Source organism: Kogia breviceps, chromosome 6 (genome assembly GCF_026419965.1).
Source record: "Kogia breviceps isolate mKogBre1 chromosome 6, mKogBre1 haplotype 1, whole genome shotgun sequence".
NCBI lineage: Eukaryota > Metazoa > Chordata > Mammalia > Artiodactyla > Physeteridae > Kogia > Kogia breviceps.
In genome coordinates, this window is record NC_081315.1 from 76,054,541 (window position 1) to 76,073,787 (window position 19,247).

Genomic DNA, 19,247 nt, shown 5'->3' on the forward strand with positions numbered 1-19,247 from the left:
TTTCACAGAACTAGAACAAAAAATTTCACAATTTGTATGGAAACACAGAAGACCCCGAATAACCAAAGCAATCTTGAGAATGAAAAATGGAGCTGGAGGAATCAGGCTCCCTGACTTCAGACTATACTACAAGGCTACAGTAATCAAGACAGTATGGTACTGGCAGAAAAACAGAAATATAGATCAATGGAATAGGATAGAAAGCCCAGAGATAAACCCACACACATATGGTCACTTATCTTTGATAAAGGAGGCAAGAATATACAGTGGAGAAAAGACAGCCTCTTCAATAAGTGGTGCTGGGAAAACTGGACAGGTACATGTAAAAGTATGAAATTAGAACACTCCCTAACACCATACACAAAAATAAACTCAAAATGGGTTAAAGACCTAAATGTAAGGCCAGACACTATCAAACTCTTGGAGGAAAACATAGGCAGAACACCCTGTGACATAAATCACAGCAAGATCCTTTTTGACTCACCTCCTAGAGTAATGGAAATAAAAACAAAAATAAACAAATGGGGCCTAATGAAACTTAAAAGCTTTTGCACAGCAAAGGATACCATAAACAAGACCAAAAGACAACCCTCAGAATGGGAGAAAATAGTTGCAAATGAAGCAATTGACAAAGGATTAATCTTCAAACTATACAAGCAGCTCATGCAGCTCAATAACAAAAAAAAAAAAAAAAAAAAACAACAGAATGCAAAAATGGGCAGAAGACCTATATAGACATTTCTCCAAAGAAGATATACCGATTGCCAACAAACACATGAAAGAATGCTCAACATCATTAATCATTAGAGAAATGCAAATCAAAACTACAATGAGATATCATCTCACACCAGTCAGAATGGCCATCATCAAAAATTCTAGAAACAATAAATGCTGGAGAGGGTGTGGAGAAAAGCGAACCCTCTTGCACTGCTGGTGGGAATGTAAATTGATACAGCCACTATGGAGAACAGTATGGAGGTTCCTTAAAAAACTACAAATAGAACTACCATATGACCCAGCAATCCCACTACTGGGCATATATCCTGAGAAAACCATAATTCAAAAAGAGTCATGTACCAAAATGTTCATTGCAGCTCTATTTACAATAGCCAGGACATGGAAGCAACCTAAGTGTCCATCAACAGATGAATGGATAAAGAAGATGTGGCACATATATACAATGGAATATTACTCAGCCATAAAAATAAATGAAACTGAGTTATTTGTAGTGAGGTGGATGGACCTGGAGTCTATCATACAGAGTGAAGTAAGTCAGAAGGGGAAAAACAAATACCGTATGCTAACACATATATATTGGAATCTAAGAAAAAAAATAACGTCATGAAGAGACTGGGGGTAGGACGGGAATAAAACACAGAGCTACTAGAGCATGGACTTGAGGATATGGGGAGGGGTAAGGGTAAGCTGTGATGAAGTGAGAGAGTGGCATGGACATACATATACTACCAAACGTATAATAGATAGCTAGTGGGGGGGGGGGGTAGCTGCATAACACAGGGAGATCAGCTAGGTGGTATGTGACCACCTAGAGGGGTGGGATAGGGAGGGTGGGAGGGAGGGAGACACAAGAGGGAAGAGATATGGGAACATATATATATGTATAACTGATTCATTTTGTTGTAATGCAGAAACTAACACACCATTGTAAAGCAATCATACTCCAATAAAGATGTTAAAAAATAATAAAAAATAAAATAAAAAGTCTGAAGAAGCTGCTTGTCAATTGTTCTTTGGTGAAGTAACTTCTCATTTAAATATTAATTCATGTGAGGGGAAAAAATATCACATGGGCCAGTATTAACGAAAATCTATTGTATGACAACTTCTGCAAAGGGCTTTGAATTATTTCAACTTCTGCCTCAAGTCTGGGAAGCTGGCTAAGAAAAAAAGGCACAAAAAAGAGATACTCAAATTTGAAATCCATTATTGCTTTCTTCATTTATTAACTGATCCATAACTGCAGGTAGATGAGAGCACCTCAAAACAGGCATAACTCTCAGCAGAAATCATTTTCATACTTAATATTGGGTAGATATATGTGGAACCTCCCAGGTTTGGGATGTTGAAATGTCTTTTTCCCCACTAGGGTCTCAAACCTTTGGCCCATATATCTTTGTTCTGTTATTTTAGGTATGACACCAGACAGTTCAACAACTCTCGTAGAGATTCTAGTCATGGTGCTCAAAAAGCTTAAATTGACAAGGGAGAAATATAAAGTTGTACGAAGTTGCTAAATAAGGCAATTGCCCCATAATTGAAGCGTCTGTCTCCATCGGGTTTGTCTCTGAAAGGAGTATGACTCTCCATCTGTCTAACTCTGGAGTCTGGCCCTTATGGCTGCTGCTGAATAAGCCAAGGTTAGGGTTCCACATATGTAAAGCTGGTCAAATTTAAAACAGTTGTGGCTTCTCTGTAATAACTTTTCCCTGAAATAATGTAGAAAAAGGCAGAATGTGTGGGACTGTGGGAGAAAACATGACCAAAAGGACATGTTGTTTGGGAATTTCTTTGTAAGGCAAATATGATTCATGCAGTGGACACACAAGGCCAATGCAGCCAAGCATTGGTTGGAAATTTGAGTCTCAGCTTTTGAAGGGCATTTAGTTTAATCGCCCCAGCTTGGTGTGTGTTACGAGTATCTCATAAATAAAATTCATGCTTGAGATCACTTAACTGAGTTTGCCCAGCATTCTACTTTTTCCATTTCTTTTCCAACTAGTTTTGCCCAAGCTTTTTTTTTTTTTTTTTTCTCCCTCCTCTTCCACTGCCTATAAAGCACACTGGCTTTGTTTTGTAAGCAGAAGAATCTTCTAGGAAATTCCACTGTTAGGCAAGATTTTATTTCATAAATTAACTTTCTCAGGGAAAAAATATTTTCCTCTTCTGTTACTAATCTACAAAAGTAGAATGTCATATGTAATCAAGAGTTTTCCAAGTGACATGAGTAAGGGAGTTTTTCTTTCACCTATTGGGAAGGATAGTTGGCAGATGATCTTCAGAATGTGAGCTGCACTGACTGACCTGCAGAGTTGACAAGTGTAACAGGGAAAAAAATTGATGATCACCCAAGAGTCTGCTTTTTAAGGAGAAAAAAATCATGCTTAGACTGCAGTTTCTTCACAAAGAAAAAACCAAGGGCTTTTCCTTTTCCATGGATTAATATTTTCATAAACATTGTCTATATCCTGTTCTCACCCACTGGTACATACAGGTTACACCACCTGCTCAATGCTGACTTAATTGTATTTGAGGAGAGGTGGGACTGTATTCCAAGCTCCAAGAGGCCAGGACTGTGTCAGTCTTGTTCACTGTTGTACTACACACCTCTTGGCACTTAGAAGGTGCTCAACCAATAATAACTGAGCAAATTCAAGGCAACAAAGAGTAGAGTTCTACCTTGGGGACAAATAATGTAAAAGTGGATTTGGTGCTTGTTCTTCAGTAAATGGTTTGACAAAAAATATCCCTATGAGATGGAATTAATGTGTGAATTATATATAATTCTACATTTTTACAACTTGACTGAACTTATTCATTCAAATATTTATTGAGTGCCTATTACTGCCAGGCATATCTGTAAGTGCTTGAGATACAATACTCTATTGTACTATACCATGCTAGATTGTGGCAGGTAATAATACAATAATTTGTTGGTAGAAGATAAAGAAGATTAGGGACTTCCCTGGGGTCCAGTGGTTAAGACTTAGCGCTTCCAATGCAGCGGGCATGGGTTCAATCCCTGGTTGGGGAACTAAGATCTCACAAGCTGTGTGGCATGGCCCCAAAAAAGAAGATCAAGATTAGAGGATACAGAATTGAGAATTGAGGGTGGGAGATGCTACTTTAAGTGGGATTGTCAGCGAAGGTGTCTCTGAGGAGGTGGCATTTGAGGAGAGAACTGAGTGAAGTGTAGGAGTTATATAGACATTTGTAAGAGTCTTTTGATCAGAGGGACAGCAAGAACATCAGCTTTGAGTTGAGAAAGTTCTTAAAAATATTTGAGGAATAGCAAGAAGGCAGTGTGACTGAGCATGGTTAAACAAGGGGGAGAATACCAGAAATTCTCCCCTTTGCTTAAGATGAGGTTGCAGAGACAACTAAAGACCAGATTAGCATGGCTCTGCAGGGCACTGTAAGGATTTGGAATTTTAATCTGAGTGCCTTGGCAAGCATCAGAGAGCTGAGGGCAAGAAAGCGACATGGTGGAATTGACTCCGTAAAGTGGTCATTCTAACTGCTGAGTAGAGAGAGAGGTGATGGTGGCCTGGCTGATCCAATGCATGGAGTTGGTCAGAGATGAATTGTAGGCAGAGGATGTGGAAGAGTAAAAACTCTTTTTGGTCTAAGTAACTGAAAAAAATGGTGGTGCCATTTCTAGAGATGAGGAAAGACTGAGGGGAAGAGCAGGTTTGGAAAGGGGTGGAGGGGGGAGAAGTCAAGGGTTCACTTTTGGACATTAGATTTGAGATGCCTTTTAGACAGCCACATGGAGATACCAAGTAGGCAGCTGTCTATGTAAGTGTGGTCTTCAGAGAAGTTGGAGCTGGGCATGTGAACTTGGGAATAGATGGCATAAACTCCAGAAGGGAAATGTCTCTTGTAACTCTGGTTTTGTGCTCAACCTGCTCCACAGGGCATGACCTCAGGCCCCATAGGGCAGATGGACGTCCATCAGGTTAAGAATCACCTTGGAACCGGGGCACCATCAAAAGTCCCAGCTCGGGGACCAAAGCACCACATGTACTTCCTGTCCTAGTGGACGGAGGAAGCAGGGTAAGTCCCCTTGCACCCTCTGCCTCAGGCTTTCCACCTTTAAAATGACAATAATTTCATCCGCTACTTGGTTCTCCTCAAGAAAGAGGGATAAGATACCACACATACGACAGTGAAAAGAGTTGCCAACACCTGGAAGAACTCCATGACTGGAACCCAAGGGTAGGGAGATTTGTTTGTACTGAGAAGATCAAGTCCTTGAGAGTAGGCTCTGTCTTCTGAATGTCATCCTCCATGGAACTTGGTACAAAGGACCAGTCAGCTACTACTCTCTGTCTATACTTGAAGAATTAATACTTCAGTCACTAAGTGGAAGCTGACATGATGGTGGATAGCTGCAAACGCATCTTAAGACAAGGCCTCTCTTCTGGCCCCTCTCCTATCAGCTCTCCACTGCCTCTAGAGAGATCTTGCTAGAAAATCATGTCACTTCCTTTCTTAAACCCTTCCAATGACACCTCATGGCCTTGGGGGTAAGGTCTGAGCTCCTTATCATGGCCTGTAAAACTCTACATGATCTGGCCCTTGCCTACCACTCCTGCTTTATCTATTGCAGCTTTTAAAATGTATACCACTCTCCAGGTGCTAATCATTTCCCTAACTAGCTTTTGGGGAAACATTCTTTTGTGTTGTGTCTCCTTAGAATGACCCTCCCTGCCTCACGCACCTAGAGAATTTCTACTGATGCATCAGAACCCCAGTTCAAGATTTTCCTCCTCTGTGAAGAATTTCTAGACCCCATCTCAGTAAAAAACAAACAAACAAACAAACAAACTCTCCTTTGTCTACACCAGCGCTATACTTAATTTCACCATTACACACTGTCACACCACACGGCAGTCATCTAGAAAAAGTCCACCTCCTCTACTAGACGGTGGACTCTTTTGGGAGACCAGCCTAAGAGGTCATCATCTCCCTGTTCTCTGCATCTAATCCAGGGCTAGTCAAGCAGCAAAAACTTAATACATTTTGGCTAAATGAAGTGGATTAAAGGGTTAGAATACAAGAGCCCAGAACAAAGCCTGTCTCTCTGGGAATAAAGCTGGAAGCTCAGAGAACATTAGAAAAACTCATGATGAAAAATAAACCACCCAATTAAAAAATGGGCAGAAGATCTAAATAGACATTTCTCTGAAGAAGACATATAGATGGCTAACAGGAACATGAAAACATGTTCAACCTCACTAATTATTAGAGAAATGCAAATCAAAACTACAATGAGGTATCACCTCACATCAGTCGGAATGGTCATCATCAAAAAGTCTACAAATAATAAATGCTGGAGAGGGTGTGGAGAAAAGGGAACCCTCCTATATATACTTTGGTGGAAATGAAAGTTGGTAAAGCCACTATGGAGAAGAGTATGGATGTTTCTTAAACTAAACACAGACTTACCATATGATCCTACAATCCCACCCCTGGGCATATAACTGGAGAGAACTATAATTCAAAAAGATATATGCACCCCAATATTCATTGCAGCACTGTTTACAACAGCCAAGACACAGAAGCAACCTAAATATCCATCGACACAGAAATGGATAAAGAAGAGGTGGTACATATATACAATGGAATATTACTCAGCCATAAAAAAATGAAAAAATGCCATTTGCAGCAACATGGATGGATCTAGAGATTATCATACTAAATGAAGTAAGTCAGATAGAGAAAGACAAATATCATGATATTGCTTATATGTGAAATCTAAAAAAAAAGATACAAATAAACTTATTTACAAAACAGAAATAGATCCACAGACATAGAAAATAAACTTATGGTTACCAAAGGGGAAGGTGGGGGAAGGGATAAATTAGGCATTTGGGATTGACATATACACACTACTATATATAACATACATAACCAACAAGGACCTACTGTATAGCACAGGGAACTACACTCAATATTTTGTAATAACCTATAAGGAGAAAGAATCTGAAAAAGAATTTTATATATATATATATATATATATATATATATATATATATATGTAAAACTGAATCACTTTGTTGCATACCTGAAACACAACATTATAAATCAACTATAGTTCAATGAAAAAAAAAAAAAAAAAACCACCAACAACAAAAAGAAAAACTCATGGTGACCCAGCCAAAGTCAACAGGATGCATGCTCGGGCTTGGTAACATTGCTCCTATAAGGAGAGTGAATTAGTTTGAACTAATGTCAGGCTATCGTGAGCTCTATTTGGCTGACTAATGATAATTTGTATGCCTCTCTTATAGGGGGACTTCCTTAGGTTCATATTTGAGTTCCCTTGGGCTTTCGAAGGGAGCTGGACTTAGCCATGGAGACAGGGCTCAGCCTAAGCCAATCCTACAGTAGTTTCTTGTCCACAGGATCCCTGGAGAGCACATGGCACAGCTTCTTACAGGAGCTGGTGCAACCAGATGTCTTGGAAGTGTCCAGAACACATCTGAGTGAGCCCTGGGTCTATGACTATCATACTAGGTACAGGGATGACACAACCTCGCTGACCTTGAGTGATCTGAACCTGGTGAGGTTGCAACACCTCGCCCAATGTGTTTACCTGCAGTCAGACTGGATGACTGGCAACTCCGATGGAATGGCCATGACCCCAAGACACACCATTTGCTGGAGTAGTATTCCTCCCTGGCCCTCCACCCTCAACTCCTCGAAAGGGAGGCACTGTATGTCACACGGGGTAGTAACAGGGTAGGTGGGTCAGGGTGATGAGTGTTCCTGATTATGCTGCAATTTCTGACTGGGATCTCTTAATGACCCGTGACCCACCTGAATCAGATGAGCTGCACTTTCCGGGCTGCCGTACCGAAGGTCATGTCCATTGATGGCTAACACACGATCGTTCTCCTCCAGCTGACCGTGTCGGTCTGCCACGCCACCATCCAGAACGTTGGAAATAAACACCCCAGGCTCATCCACCTTGCACACCAGTTTTATTCCAAGCTGCTCCTCCGGGCTGCTTTTGTTGAGGATCACGTGGAAACTGTCATCCCGGGGCCCATAGGTGTCCAGGGGCTGCCCATCAGTCCTGCTCCGGAATTTCTGCTCCCGCAGCACCGTCAGCCACAGCACCCGGCAGGGCTGCCGCAGGAGGTGCAGGGCATAGTTGTGCCGTACGTTGCCGATGTCCATGCCGTTGACCTAGGGCAAGGGGACCTCAGAATCTGCAGCTACCGAGTCGTCCGCTCCGCCGGCCACAACCCTGCCCCAGAGGCCCAGCCCACAGACTCACTGGGGCCCTTCCTGAAGGATCACTCTGCTCTATCACCTTCTTCTCCGTCCAAATACCCCCATCTTCCAACAGGACTTTTAACCCGGTTTCCTTGAGCATTAGCTGCACACCTTTTCAACTCTCTCTCGGCAGACACCATCTTTCTTCAGTCTTGTCCTTACACAGGCCCTTGAATTTATATAGTCCTAACCCTCCTTTCTGTTGCTTGCTAAACTTATTTTTCAGCTGAAGGGGGGAGGAAAAGGAAGAAAAGTGGGGAAAGGCAAAAGAAGAAAAGAAAATTTCTGATTAATGATTACATTAAACTGCTGTTTAAATCAAACTGAGTTGGCATTTTCTTTCCAAACATCTCCAGATGAACTTTTCTCCCTGGATCACCTGTACTGGAACTTCCAGGCCCCACTACTCTGTGTGTGTGTGTGTGTGTGTGTGTGTGTGTGTGTGTGTGAGAGAGAGAGAGAGAGAGAGAGAGAGAGAGAGAGAGAGAGAGAGAGAGAAAGAGAGGGAGAGAATGTGTGTGTACATGAAAATATTTGTGTTGGCAAGTGTGCAAATGTGTGTGAGCGTTTGTGTGTGTCTGTGTGTGTGTGAAGTCTCCGGGTGTTCACCTAAAAGGTCTTTTGCCCATGTTCTCAGCAAAGGAGAAAAAAAAAAAAATCTCTACAGTTTCAAACAAACTGATGTGAATGGAAGCTTCTAGGCTCTTTTATTGAAAGGCTGGATCACGTCATTTGGCTGCTTAAATGTCCTCCAGCGTGGCCCACTCGTTTGTGTCTCACTAATGATCTTCAGGGCTGATGCTGCATGGGGCTTTCTGGTTTTAATTACTCTAGGCAGGCCCAGCCTGAAGGCTTCAGCTCCCAGTGGTCACTGCCTGGGAAGAAAATAATTTCACAGCAGCACTACACTCTGTGCTTAAGGAAGAAGGCCTCACAGAAGAGAAACAACCTTCTTGAATTTCTATGATTTGGTAAGATTTCCTGTACTTGCAGCCAACTGTTAGAAGAATCTTGGAATGAGATTTCACGGGCCTGCCTGCAGCGCGCAATCGCTAGTCCTCTGTTGCATCTCCAGGGATGGATGGAGGCTCCCTCATGCTCGGGCAAGGCTCATCACCTTTGTCCAAGCACAGGTGAGCTCAAAGACCTGGCTCTGCTCTGACACCTTATCCCGTGTCTGGTTTGCCCCATCACACTCAGGCCGAAAGAAAGTCAGGGTCGCCTGCTAAATACTCCTGGCAGCTCTTTTGCTTGCAAGTGCCAGTTGAAGGCCACAAGAATCGAAAAGCTTTTCCTTATGCAACCGTCCCAGGCAGCATAGTTTCCACAGAGCTGGGAGGAAGCCATGCAGAGTGTCACTGATTGTGCGGCTGGCTGTCCCTTGAGGTTGACGGGCCCTGCCTCACCATACTCTACCTCGGAGGCCAGTGAGAATATCAGTGTTTCTACAATAACTGCTTTAAGTTCTTTCTCCTCTTTTTCCAAACAACAAGAATTTCTTTGCCAGAGAAACAGCTCATGATGTATCAGGAGCTGGCCTCTCAGCAACCCAGAAGGGATGGGATGAAACTGTCATCTGAGTATCAGACAGGAAATATATGGCCAAGGCAGGGATTTTTTCTTATCACTTTTGGCACATGTTGGACTTCTGTCTGATAAACAACTCTTCCTTTATCCTTTCTCTTCTTCTGAAAATCCCTCCCTAGCATCCTTCCCCTCAGGCAGGCCTCAGGACAGTAATGTCCAACGTGTTCTCTTCCACTACCTGTCTCCCCTGGAACGTCTGTGGGTTGGCAAAATTGCTTACGGATTTGTGTGTGTGTGTGTGTGTGTGTGTGTGTGTGTGTGTGTGTGTGTGAAGGGCAATTAAGCTATAGGAAATTTACTTTAGAGGGGTGTGTGAATGTAAGTGATTAGATAAAATATAAAATGTTCCATTTATCTGCTCTAAAAACAATTTAAGAAGATACAGGCTTCAGTTTTATATTGTTTTATGTTACTGCTACTTAAAGTGGGAGGAAAGGGTGAGAGAGGGAGAGAGGGGAGGGAGGAGGAGAAGGAAGAGAGAAGAATGTAGAGGTAGAGAAAAGGGAGGGGGAAGATAGCAGAAGGAAGAGGAAGGAGGGGAACACAGAGACAAACTGATACAGAAACAGTATTTATACAGAGAGAGAAAAAGAGATCAAAAGAACAAGAAAGGGAATTCCCTGGTGGTCTGGTGGTTAGGACTCCGCACTTCCACTGCAGGGGGCACCTGGTCAGGCAACTAAGATCCCACATGCTGTGTGGCACAGCCAAAAAAAAGCAAAAAAACAAAACAAGAAAGACAGAAGGGTTAGGGACCTATCTCAGATGACAAATCCTGTATGAAGAGCAATATCAACATAAGAACTATGGAAAGTGACGGCTCCACGTTTATGTTAGTGCTTTACCTATGCGTCCATCCATCCATCCATCCATCCATCCATCCATCCATCCACCCACCCACCCAATGATTTGCTCTGAAGTGACTTTTGCTAAGACCCTCTTCATGGCTCCACAGCCGTGGTCTCTACCTTTAGGATGATGTCTCCTGGCAGTAGCCGGCCGTCTCTGGCAATCACCCCGTCGCGATAAATGTGCTGGATAATGATATGGACCAGCGGGGTTTCATTGCCTCCCACAAGCCTAATGGAGAGGCTTTCATTGGGATCCGCTCGATTGATCTTGACTCTGGTAATTTCACCATATGGAATCAGGTGATACAACCTTGGAAAGACTAAAATGGACAGAGACAATATTTATTTAAGACACCCCCACAATGGACACTTCCAACCACTCCTTTTCTTGCCAAACTTTGGTTCCAGCCAAACTAAACTATTCATCGTTCCTTGTACATGTTTTCCATCTTCCTGCCTCTGTGCCAGCATAAGTTTCTCTGCCTGGAATGTTTTCCATTCTAGGCCTAAACCCAATTTTTCCTTCAAGGCCTGCATGAAATGATCCCTTCCAATTAAACTCTACCCTGATCTCTTTTCCCTGCTCTCTCTAAACTTCCCATTTCCCATAAAGCTTTATTTCTCATGGCACCGAGCCTTCTATTATTATTATTATCATTCATGCCCATTTCTTATACCCACCATTGGACTCTAAGATCCTTGAGGACATAATTTCTGGCTGTTTTGTAGTTCTGTGCACAGATCTCTGTACACAGGAGACTTCAGCCTATGTTTATTGAATGAAGAGGAATGAACGAACAGTCATTATGGTATGGACTGCAGTTGGATCACTTACTAATCAAGGGGCAAAACAGAACAAGTCTGTTCTGCTCTTTTTGATCATTTTGAAGATTTCCTCCTGGGAGGCCCTGCTTTTCAGGCTTAGTGAATCAGTCCTCTCTACCAGACCCTGTTGTCAGTAAAGGGAAGTCAAATGGCCTAATTCATGATCCAGGAAAGAGGCCCAGGCCTAGCTGGTGGCGTCAAGAGGTTCATCCCCGATCTGCTTGTATGGCTGGATTCAGAGCCAAAAGGAGATTCAGAGACCCAGGCTACCGGTGTTTCCAAACTTTCCCTCTTTACTGAGGACTCTTTCCCCTTGAAATCTGTCACCGGTCCCCCGCCCCCGCCCGCTGGGTCCACACACAGAAGAGTTTCTCAGGCTGTATAGTTTGACAGGGACAGTCAGACCTTTGTTTCAAAAGGGAGGATGAGTGAGCTCGGAGAGGAGAAGTGACACCACTGGCTGGAGGTGGCAGTTAGGTGGTGGTCCTCAGAGCCAGGTCAGAACCTGGGGCTCCTGATGACGTTCTCTCTCCTGTCACCTTCCTCAGAGTCCCCTGAAGCCAGGGGTCCACAGGGGACTTGGTCTACAGACCCATAGCCAGGAGCAACCAGGAGCAACGATTGGCGCTATTCTCCATCTAGATTGGAATAGAAGCCCATGGGGCCGGGGGGTGGTGGTGGCGGTGGTGGACACCAGGAAATGCCGGCCACACAACACCTAGTTTGACGGGAGCTGCAGCTCCTCCCCAGTTGCTTGAGGCTCAACTGAGGATGTTGAGAGCGCTGATGCTTTTGTCTCCTGTAGCTGCTGACAGCTGCCCCTGCCCTAAGATTCTCCCTTAATTATGTCATTGGGAAAGATCAAAACTGCAGGCCTGGTTCTACATAAAACACTCAGACTATTTGCAAAACCCATGACCTTAATGCATTTTCCCTAATGAACTATGAGGTCCTGAATAAGTACTCAACTCTCTAGGAACAATGCAGCAAGAGTTAAAGTTATTTCCAAGTATTGCAGAACATGATAAACAAAGCAATTTAGCGGCCAGAGGAAGCTGGAGACTTTGTAAATGTGGGTCTCCACCTCCCACTGGGAGTTAATTTAATGTAAGCAATTGGGCTTTGCTGTAAGGCTGTGGGCAGCAGCCTTCATCTGTCAGCTCCTGGTGCTAACAGTGATTGGGTGATCGAGTTCAATTAATGTTTAAAGTATCTTGATTACCTTAAGTAGGCTCTATCCACAAGTATTTGTTAGAACAGGTCTGGTGACAAGGCAATGGAAGTTCTTAAAAGAAATCATTTTGAGCAAAGAAAGATTTGGAAATTATCATCAAAGCTGCTGGTTTTCTCTCCTCCCCCTCCCTTTCTACTCTTTTCCCCAACAGATTTACAAAAACCATGCTCCCAAATTTAACCAATCAAGGATGTTTGATAGTCTGAAGGGACATACCCAGTCACACTTGGAAATGTTAATTAGAGCTACAACAATGAGACCCTAGTGACCTTCCCTTCGAGAGTTAAAGTAACTTTTTAACTGCCAAACTAGTGCTGGTCTGAAAAGAGACAGTTGTTCAATATTGTGTCCTTACTTAAGGACTAACGGATATAGTATCATTTACCAAGTGTTTATTATATGCTGGCCATTGAGCTAAGCAATTTGTATGACATTTTGTTGTTTGTTTGTTTAGTCCTCACAGCAACCCTTTGAACTAGATTATTATCATCCCTGTTTTTTTGGATGACGAAATACTAAAGCTTAGAGAAGTCAAGTAACCTGGCCAGGTCACCCAGCTGATAAGTAGTGAAGCCAGTCTCTTTACTGATATGAAAAGGATGGATAAACCATGGGCATTCACCATACTCACCGCGGGTTACTTACTGAAGCAATGAGATCCTAAGGCCATTTTTAAAAGCTTTGTTGCCTCACAAATCCTGTACCAGCCTCACTGAGTTTTAATACCTCACCCCATTGTGGAGTAATAGCTTCCTGGAGCACCTGAGGAAATCCATTCTCTCCTACTTGAAGCCCCTGCACACACAACACAGCTGCCATCTTCATCTTCCTGATACACAGCTTCCATCCTGCTATAACTCTACGCAAAAGCCTTCAGGTGTGTTCACTGCCCCAAGTCAAGACTCCTAAATGGCATCCAGGACCCTTCTAATCTGGCCTTAACCTCATCTCCCACTACTTTCCAACACACAGTCAAGATCCCCATATGCCCACCCAGGTCATAACCACTCCTTAAACATGGATTACACTGTCCCACTGGGAAGTGGTGCTCCTCTTCTGACAGCTGCCATTTTCCATTATTTATATCTCACTCTTTACGGTATTTTATTTTTTTTAGTCTTGAATGAACTTCTTGGAGCCAGGAGCTGGATTTTATAATCTTTATATAAAAGTACAGAGCTTAACTATATAAACAGCTCATACAACTCAATATCAAAAAAACAAACAACCTGATTAAAAAATGGGCAGAAGTCATGAAAAGGCATTTTTCCAAAGAAGATGTACAGATATGGCCAACAGGCACATGAAAAGATGCTCAACATCGCTAATCACCTCACACCTGTCAGAATGGCCATCATCAAAAAGTCTTCAAATAACAAATGATGGCGAGGATGTGGAGAAAAGGGAACCCTAGTACACTGTTGGTAGGAATGTAAATCGATACAGCCACTATAGAAAACAGTATGGAGGTTTTTCAAATAACTAAAAGTAGAACTACCATATCATCCAGTAATTCCATTCCTGGGTATATAGACAAAGAAAACAAAAGCATTAATCTGAAAAGATACATGCACCTCAGTGTTCATAGCCGCATTATTTACCAAGATAGGTTGCTTCCATAGCTTGGCTAAGTGTCCATCAACAGATGAATAGATAAAGAAGATGTGGTATGTATACAATGGAATACTACTCAGCCATAAAAAAGAATGAAATTCTGCTGTTTGCAACAATGTAGATGGACCTGGAGGGTATTATGTTAAGTGAAATAAGTCAGACAGAAAAGACAAATATTGTATATTATCACTTACATGTGGAATCTAGAAAATAAAAACAAATAAACAAAACAAACAGACTCACAGATATAGAGATCAAACTAGTGGTTACCAGTGGGGAGAGGGAAGGGGAGAGGAGCAAAATGGGGTAGGGGATTAAGAGGTACAAACGACTATGTATAAAATAAATAAGCTACGAGGATATATTGCACAGCACAAGGAATATAACCAATATTTTATAATAACTATAAATGAAGTATAATCTATAAAAATATTGAATCACTATGTGGTACATCTGAAACTAACATAATATTGTAAATCAACTGTACTTCAGTAAAAAAAAAAAAAAAAAAAAAAAGTACAGAGCCTAGGCCAATGTCTTACACATAGTAATCTCTTATTTTAAAAGTTTCTGCAATAAACATGCAAATCAATCTTATTCAGGTAGGAGAAAACTTTACATGGAATGGAATTAAGGAGGCTTTAATAAGGGGGGAAGATTGGCAGAAAGGAAGTTATAATCCTTTTATTCATTGCAGAAACATTCAGCAAAACTATCATGTGCCAGATATTGTGCTTGGCCTTGAGAACACAAAGAGTTAGATAAAGAGCCCCTGCCCGCCATTGGTACAGTTATGATGAAAGGTGACATTGCTATAACAGAGATACAGGTGTTTTGAGAACACCAAGGAGAGAGGACTGAGGGAGTCAAGGAGGGCTCCCAGGAGGAGGCAAAGCCTATGCTGAGCTTGGAAAGAGGAATTAGGATGCCAGCTGAAGGGGCGTGAGAGTACAGGATGGACAACAACATGGAAGTGAGAGAGACACAGTATTTACAGGACGGCAATAAGTTCAGAGTAGTCAGAGCATGTAGCGTGTGTACAGGGTGAGAGGGGATAAGCAGGGGTCTTAAACGACTGCTCGCAAGTTCTCTGAGAACATGATAAAGACGGTGGTTTTGGATTTACCTCCCAACTTCGAAGGAGTGGAGGGTGCTTAATCCAGTGGGTAAACGAGTGGGCTCTGTAGCCAGAGGACCCAAGTTAAAATCCTGGGTCTGCCATTTTCCAGCTGGGTGACTTTGGACTAGTTACCCAATCTCTCGGAGTCAAAGTTTCTTCTGTAAAATGAGAATCACGATCACTATCCTTAGCACTGTGACCTTTAAATGACTTAGAGCATTACCTGGCACCCAGGAAAGCTCAAAAAAAAATTTAAGCTACTATTATTACCACTGTAAAGGTCTAATATTAGATGAAAAGAAAGGACAGGACAGTATTTTCTCAGCTCCATTTATATTGGGGAAAACACATAGGATCTAAGATCCAGAAACTTCCTTTGCATAGATTCTAGAACCACATTAACCTGGATTCCAAGTTTAGAACGGTAATTTGGGGCAAGCTAAGTAACCTCCTGGTGTCTCAGTTTCCTCATTTGTAAAACACGGATAATAGTAGTAGCTACTTCAAAGAGTTGTTGAGGATTAAATGAGTTAATGCATGTAAAACACTCAGAACCACACATCACACAAAGTGGTAATAAGAATAAATACTTACATAGCATTTACTATGTGCCAGGCACTGTTCTAAATGTTCTTCACTTAACTGTATTATTCTTGGGACTTCCCTGGTGGCACAGTGGTTAAGAATCTGCCTGCCAGTGCAGGGGACACAGGTTCAATCCCTGGTCCGGGAAGGTCCCACATGCCGCAGAGCAACCAAGCCCATGCGCCACAACTACTGAGCCTGTGTTCTAGAGCCCACAAACCACAACTGCTGAGCCTGCATGCCACAACTACTGAAGCCCGTGCACCTAGAGTCTGTGTACTGCAACAAAGAGTAGCCCTCGCTCTCCACAACTAGAGAAAGCTCACGCGTAGCAACGAAGACGCAAAGCAGACAAGAATTAATTAATTAATTAATTAATTGAGGCATAATGCAGTTAAAAAAAAACTATATTATTCTTTATATGCACTAAGCTAGCACCTGAAGGTAAGGGTTCCAAAACCTTTTCCCTCAATCTATGTAAAAAGAGAACAATAATTTCTGCCTTTGGTTGCTTATGCACGAAGTAGGCTAATCAAGGTAAGAAATATTTATGCCCTTGGGAAGAGAGGTGTCATAGAAAGCGGGGAGGCGGTCTGGTTGTCATCACGCCTGAAGTCATCATTCTGGAAGCCCAGCCTTACTGGGAGGCCACTTACCATCAGGGGCAGTGGTGTTTTCAGAATTCTCTCTGCCCCGCTCAGCTTGGTTGACAACTGTACTTCCACCCTTTGTCTTTAGAAGAACACTCAAGGCTCGGTTTATTTTTTTAAAAGATCTGCTTCTGATGGTGGATCGCTCAAAGGGCTGTGCTGAGGACAAGAGAGAAGGGAGGGAGAGTAGCTACGCATTCACAGAAGTCCTCTTTTATGGACACGGCTGGTAAGACACGCACAACACATCGTGAACGGTGATTACTTCTAGGGGCTGGGATGATAGAATTTGCTTATCTGTATAGTCTCAGTTTTCTACGATGCAATACGGATGTTTTATTTAAAATCTGCTTGTTTTTATTTCCTGGGCTGGATGGAATATAACAGCACTTTTCTCGAGCCACCTGGATGGGAAGGTAGGGACACCGAGGGAGTGATGAATCACTAGGTCTAACTTCAACCCCTTTCACCAGGTCAGATTACACACATTTCTAATGATCTCAGGTCCTCGCGGTTTCATTCCACTCCGGAGAACTGGATGTTGGGTTGCTGCCAAAACTACCAGAACGTTTTTCCCTTGAAAAAATGTTTCTATAACTTTCCACAGAGGGCAATCCCAAGGCCAAGGAGCCCATTCCCGGACAACCACACTTGACTCACCCCTTGTTCGGTTGCTCCGGCCAGGGTCCAGGGGGCTGTTTGGCTGACCGTCCTCTGCTGTGGACACGTAGGCAGGGTTGTCTAGGCCAGGCTCGTCTGTCATTAAGGAGATGGCAGCAGCTGCAGAAACCTCTGGAGAGAGTGCTGTTGCTGTGAGGCTGGCACAGCCGTCTGGACAGCCAACCTGAGAGTGCCTCTTCCTGTCTTTGGTGAGGCCATAGTGGGAGGCGCCTTTGCAGCTGCAACAAAACCAGCAGGAGGTCAGAGAAGGCTTTGCACATTGTTCAACCAGGCCTCTTCAAGTATCTGTGCTTGCTACCCTTGGAAATTGACTTGCTCACCCCTGGTTCCTCTCCCTTTTCACACGGACGTAAATCAATATACACTTGCCAACCAATTGAATGAATGACTTGAAAGAACAATTTTTAAAAGATGTCCACAGCATTCTGTTAAAGCACTCTCTACACTGGCCCCTGGAATGCAAATTACGAGAGCTGTCATGGGGTCTACAAGACTAGGGCTTGAGGCTGGCCTTCTTCAACTATTTGGATGTGGCAGTTCCTTCTTGCTGGTGTTTATTTTGACCATGAAAGTCCTTAGTCACCCTCTCAGTCCCTTCTTTTGGGTTTAGCTCCCAAACCACTGACCATAAACACAAAGCTCCTCCCAGATTCCATATTTAACTGTCCATGGAAACAGAAATGCCCTCACTACAAAACCAAAGGAGTTGGTTCAGCTTCACATTCTCTAGAAGCAGGCTTGCTGGTTTCCAGTCTCTACCTCTGGGCTGGTCTGAGTGGCCAGGACCAGGGGCCAGGGGCTCCCATGTGCTAAAAGTTTTCATGTCTTTTAACATTGGGAAGGTAAAACAACATTCATGGTGTTTAAAAAACAGGTCTAGGGCTTCCCTGGTGGTGCAGTGGTTGAGAGTCCGCCTGCCGATGCAGGAGACACGGGTTCGTGCCCTGGTCCGGGAGGATCCCACATGCCGCGGAGCGGCTGGGCCCGTGAGCCATGGCCACTGGGCCTGCGCGTCCGGAGCCTGTGCTCCGCAACGGGAGAGGCCACACAGTGAGAGGCCCGCATACCGAAAAAAAAAAAAAAAAAAAAAAAAAACAGGTCTATATCCATTCACCATTCATGCTAAAGAGCAAGCGTAAGGGCCAGGACACTGAGGTTTGAGACGATCTAAGTCCATATTTTGCTATGGATGTACTTCCATTGTCACTGGGCAAGTCGGGTTTTGATCAGCAAATGGTGAGGATTTAACTCTTTCATTCACTGTGGTGAGGAAGTGCCGCAGACAGCCAAACCAGCTTCTCAGTGGTTATGAAGGCAAAAATCAAATGGGCGAGTCCCTTTAAGAAGTGGCCATTTGCATATAATGGATGTTAATTCATAAATTATTTTCACCATCTCATTACAGAAAACCTTATATGGTTGAGCTATTTTAAATAATGCTTTGAGAGCCTGTTTGGAGTGGTGCTTATGAATGGAATCAAACAGCAGTCTGCAGTTGATATGCACATGATTTATATGGCCTACAGAACCAGATCTATGGTTTTTGTCTGGATGGGAATCCTTGCTCTGAAATTTACCTAGCTGTGGGATCTGGGACAATTTTGTTAACCTGGTTAAACTTTCTAATCTGCACATACATCTTGGGTTGCTGTAAGGTCTGGCTGACATTAAGTCTTGTCAAGAGTTTAGTTCTATATATCTTGCCAGATATATAGAAAATTCTCAACAGATTGTAGCTACTTCCATAATTCAACCATTCTAAGATGCCTGTTTTGCCACATTTTAACTTCTCTGAGATTAGGATGCGTGGGTGATTGATGGGGTCCCATAGCTTCAGTTGCCAAGCTGCAGTCATGACACAAATGCCACTGTCCAAGGAAACATGGTCACAGGAGTCCATCTCATCCCTTCCACTGAGTTGCCTCCACTCTTGGTACTATGCCACTGAGTTTAATTGATCTTCAATGTCTTAGAAAAGATTACATTATGATCAAGCATTGCAATGAAAAGTTACTGTATATATGGAAAGTCTCAAAAACGGAGCAATGGCATGTAAATTTGATATTGGTGGTAAA

At 43.0% G+C, this 19,247-nt stretch overlaps 1 protein-coding gene across 5 annotated transcripts in view; it reads right to left on the reverse strand.

Annotated features, from left to right (window-relative positions):
* LNX1 (ligand of numb-protein X 1) overlaps positions 1–19,247 on the reverse strand; it is a 207,519-nt gene that overhangs the window by 38,304 nt on the left and 149,968 nt on the right. For 4 of the 5 annotated variants that reach the window (XM_059067628.2, XM_067036081.1, XM_059067631.2 and 1 more), the window contains 4 exons: positions 17,152–17,390; positions 16,498–16,650; positions 10,581–10,783; positions 7,564–7,935 (listed from right to left, as the gene is read on the reverse strand). In XM_059067628.2, coding sequence (XP_058923611.1) covers positions 7,564–7,935; positions 10,581–10,783; positions 16,498–16,650; positions 17,152–17,390 — 967 coding nt within the window. The remainder of the gene's footprint in view (positions 1–7,563; positions 7,936–10,580; positions 10,784–16,497; positions 16,651–17,151; positions 17,391–19,247) is intronic. The other variant, XM_067036080.1, reaches the window with a different exon arrangement.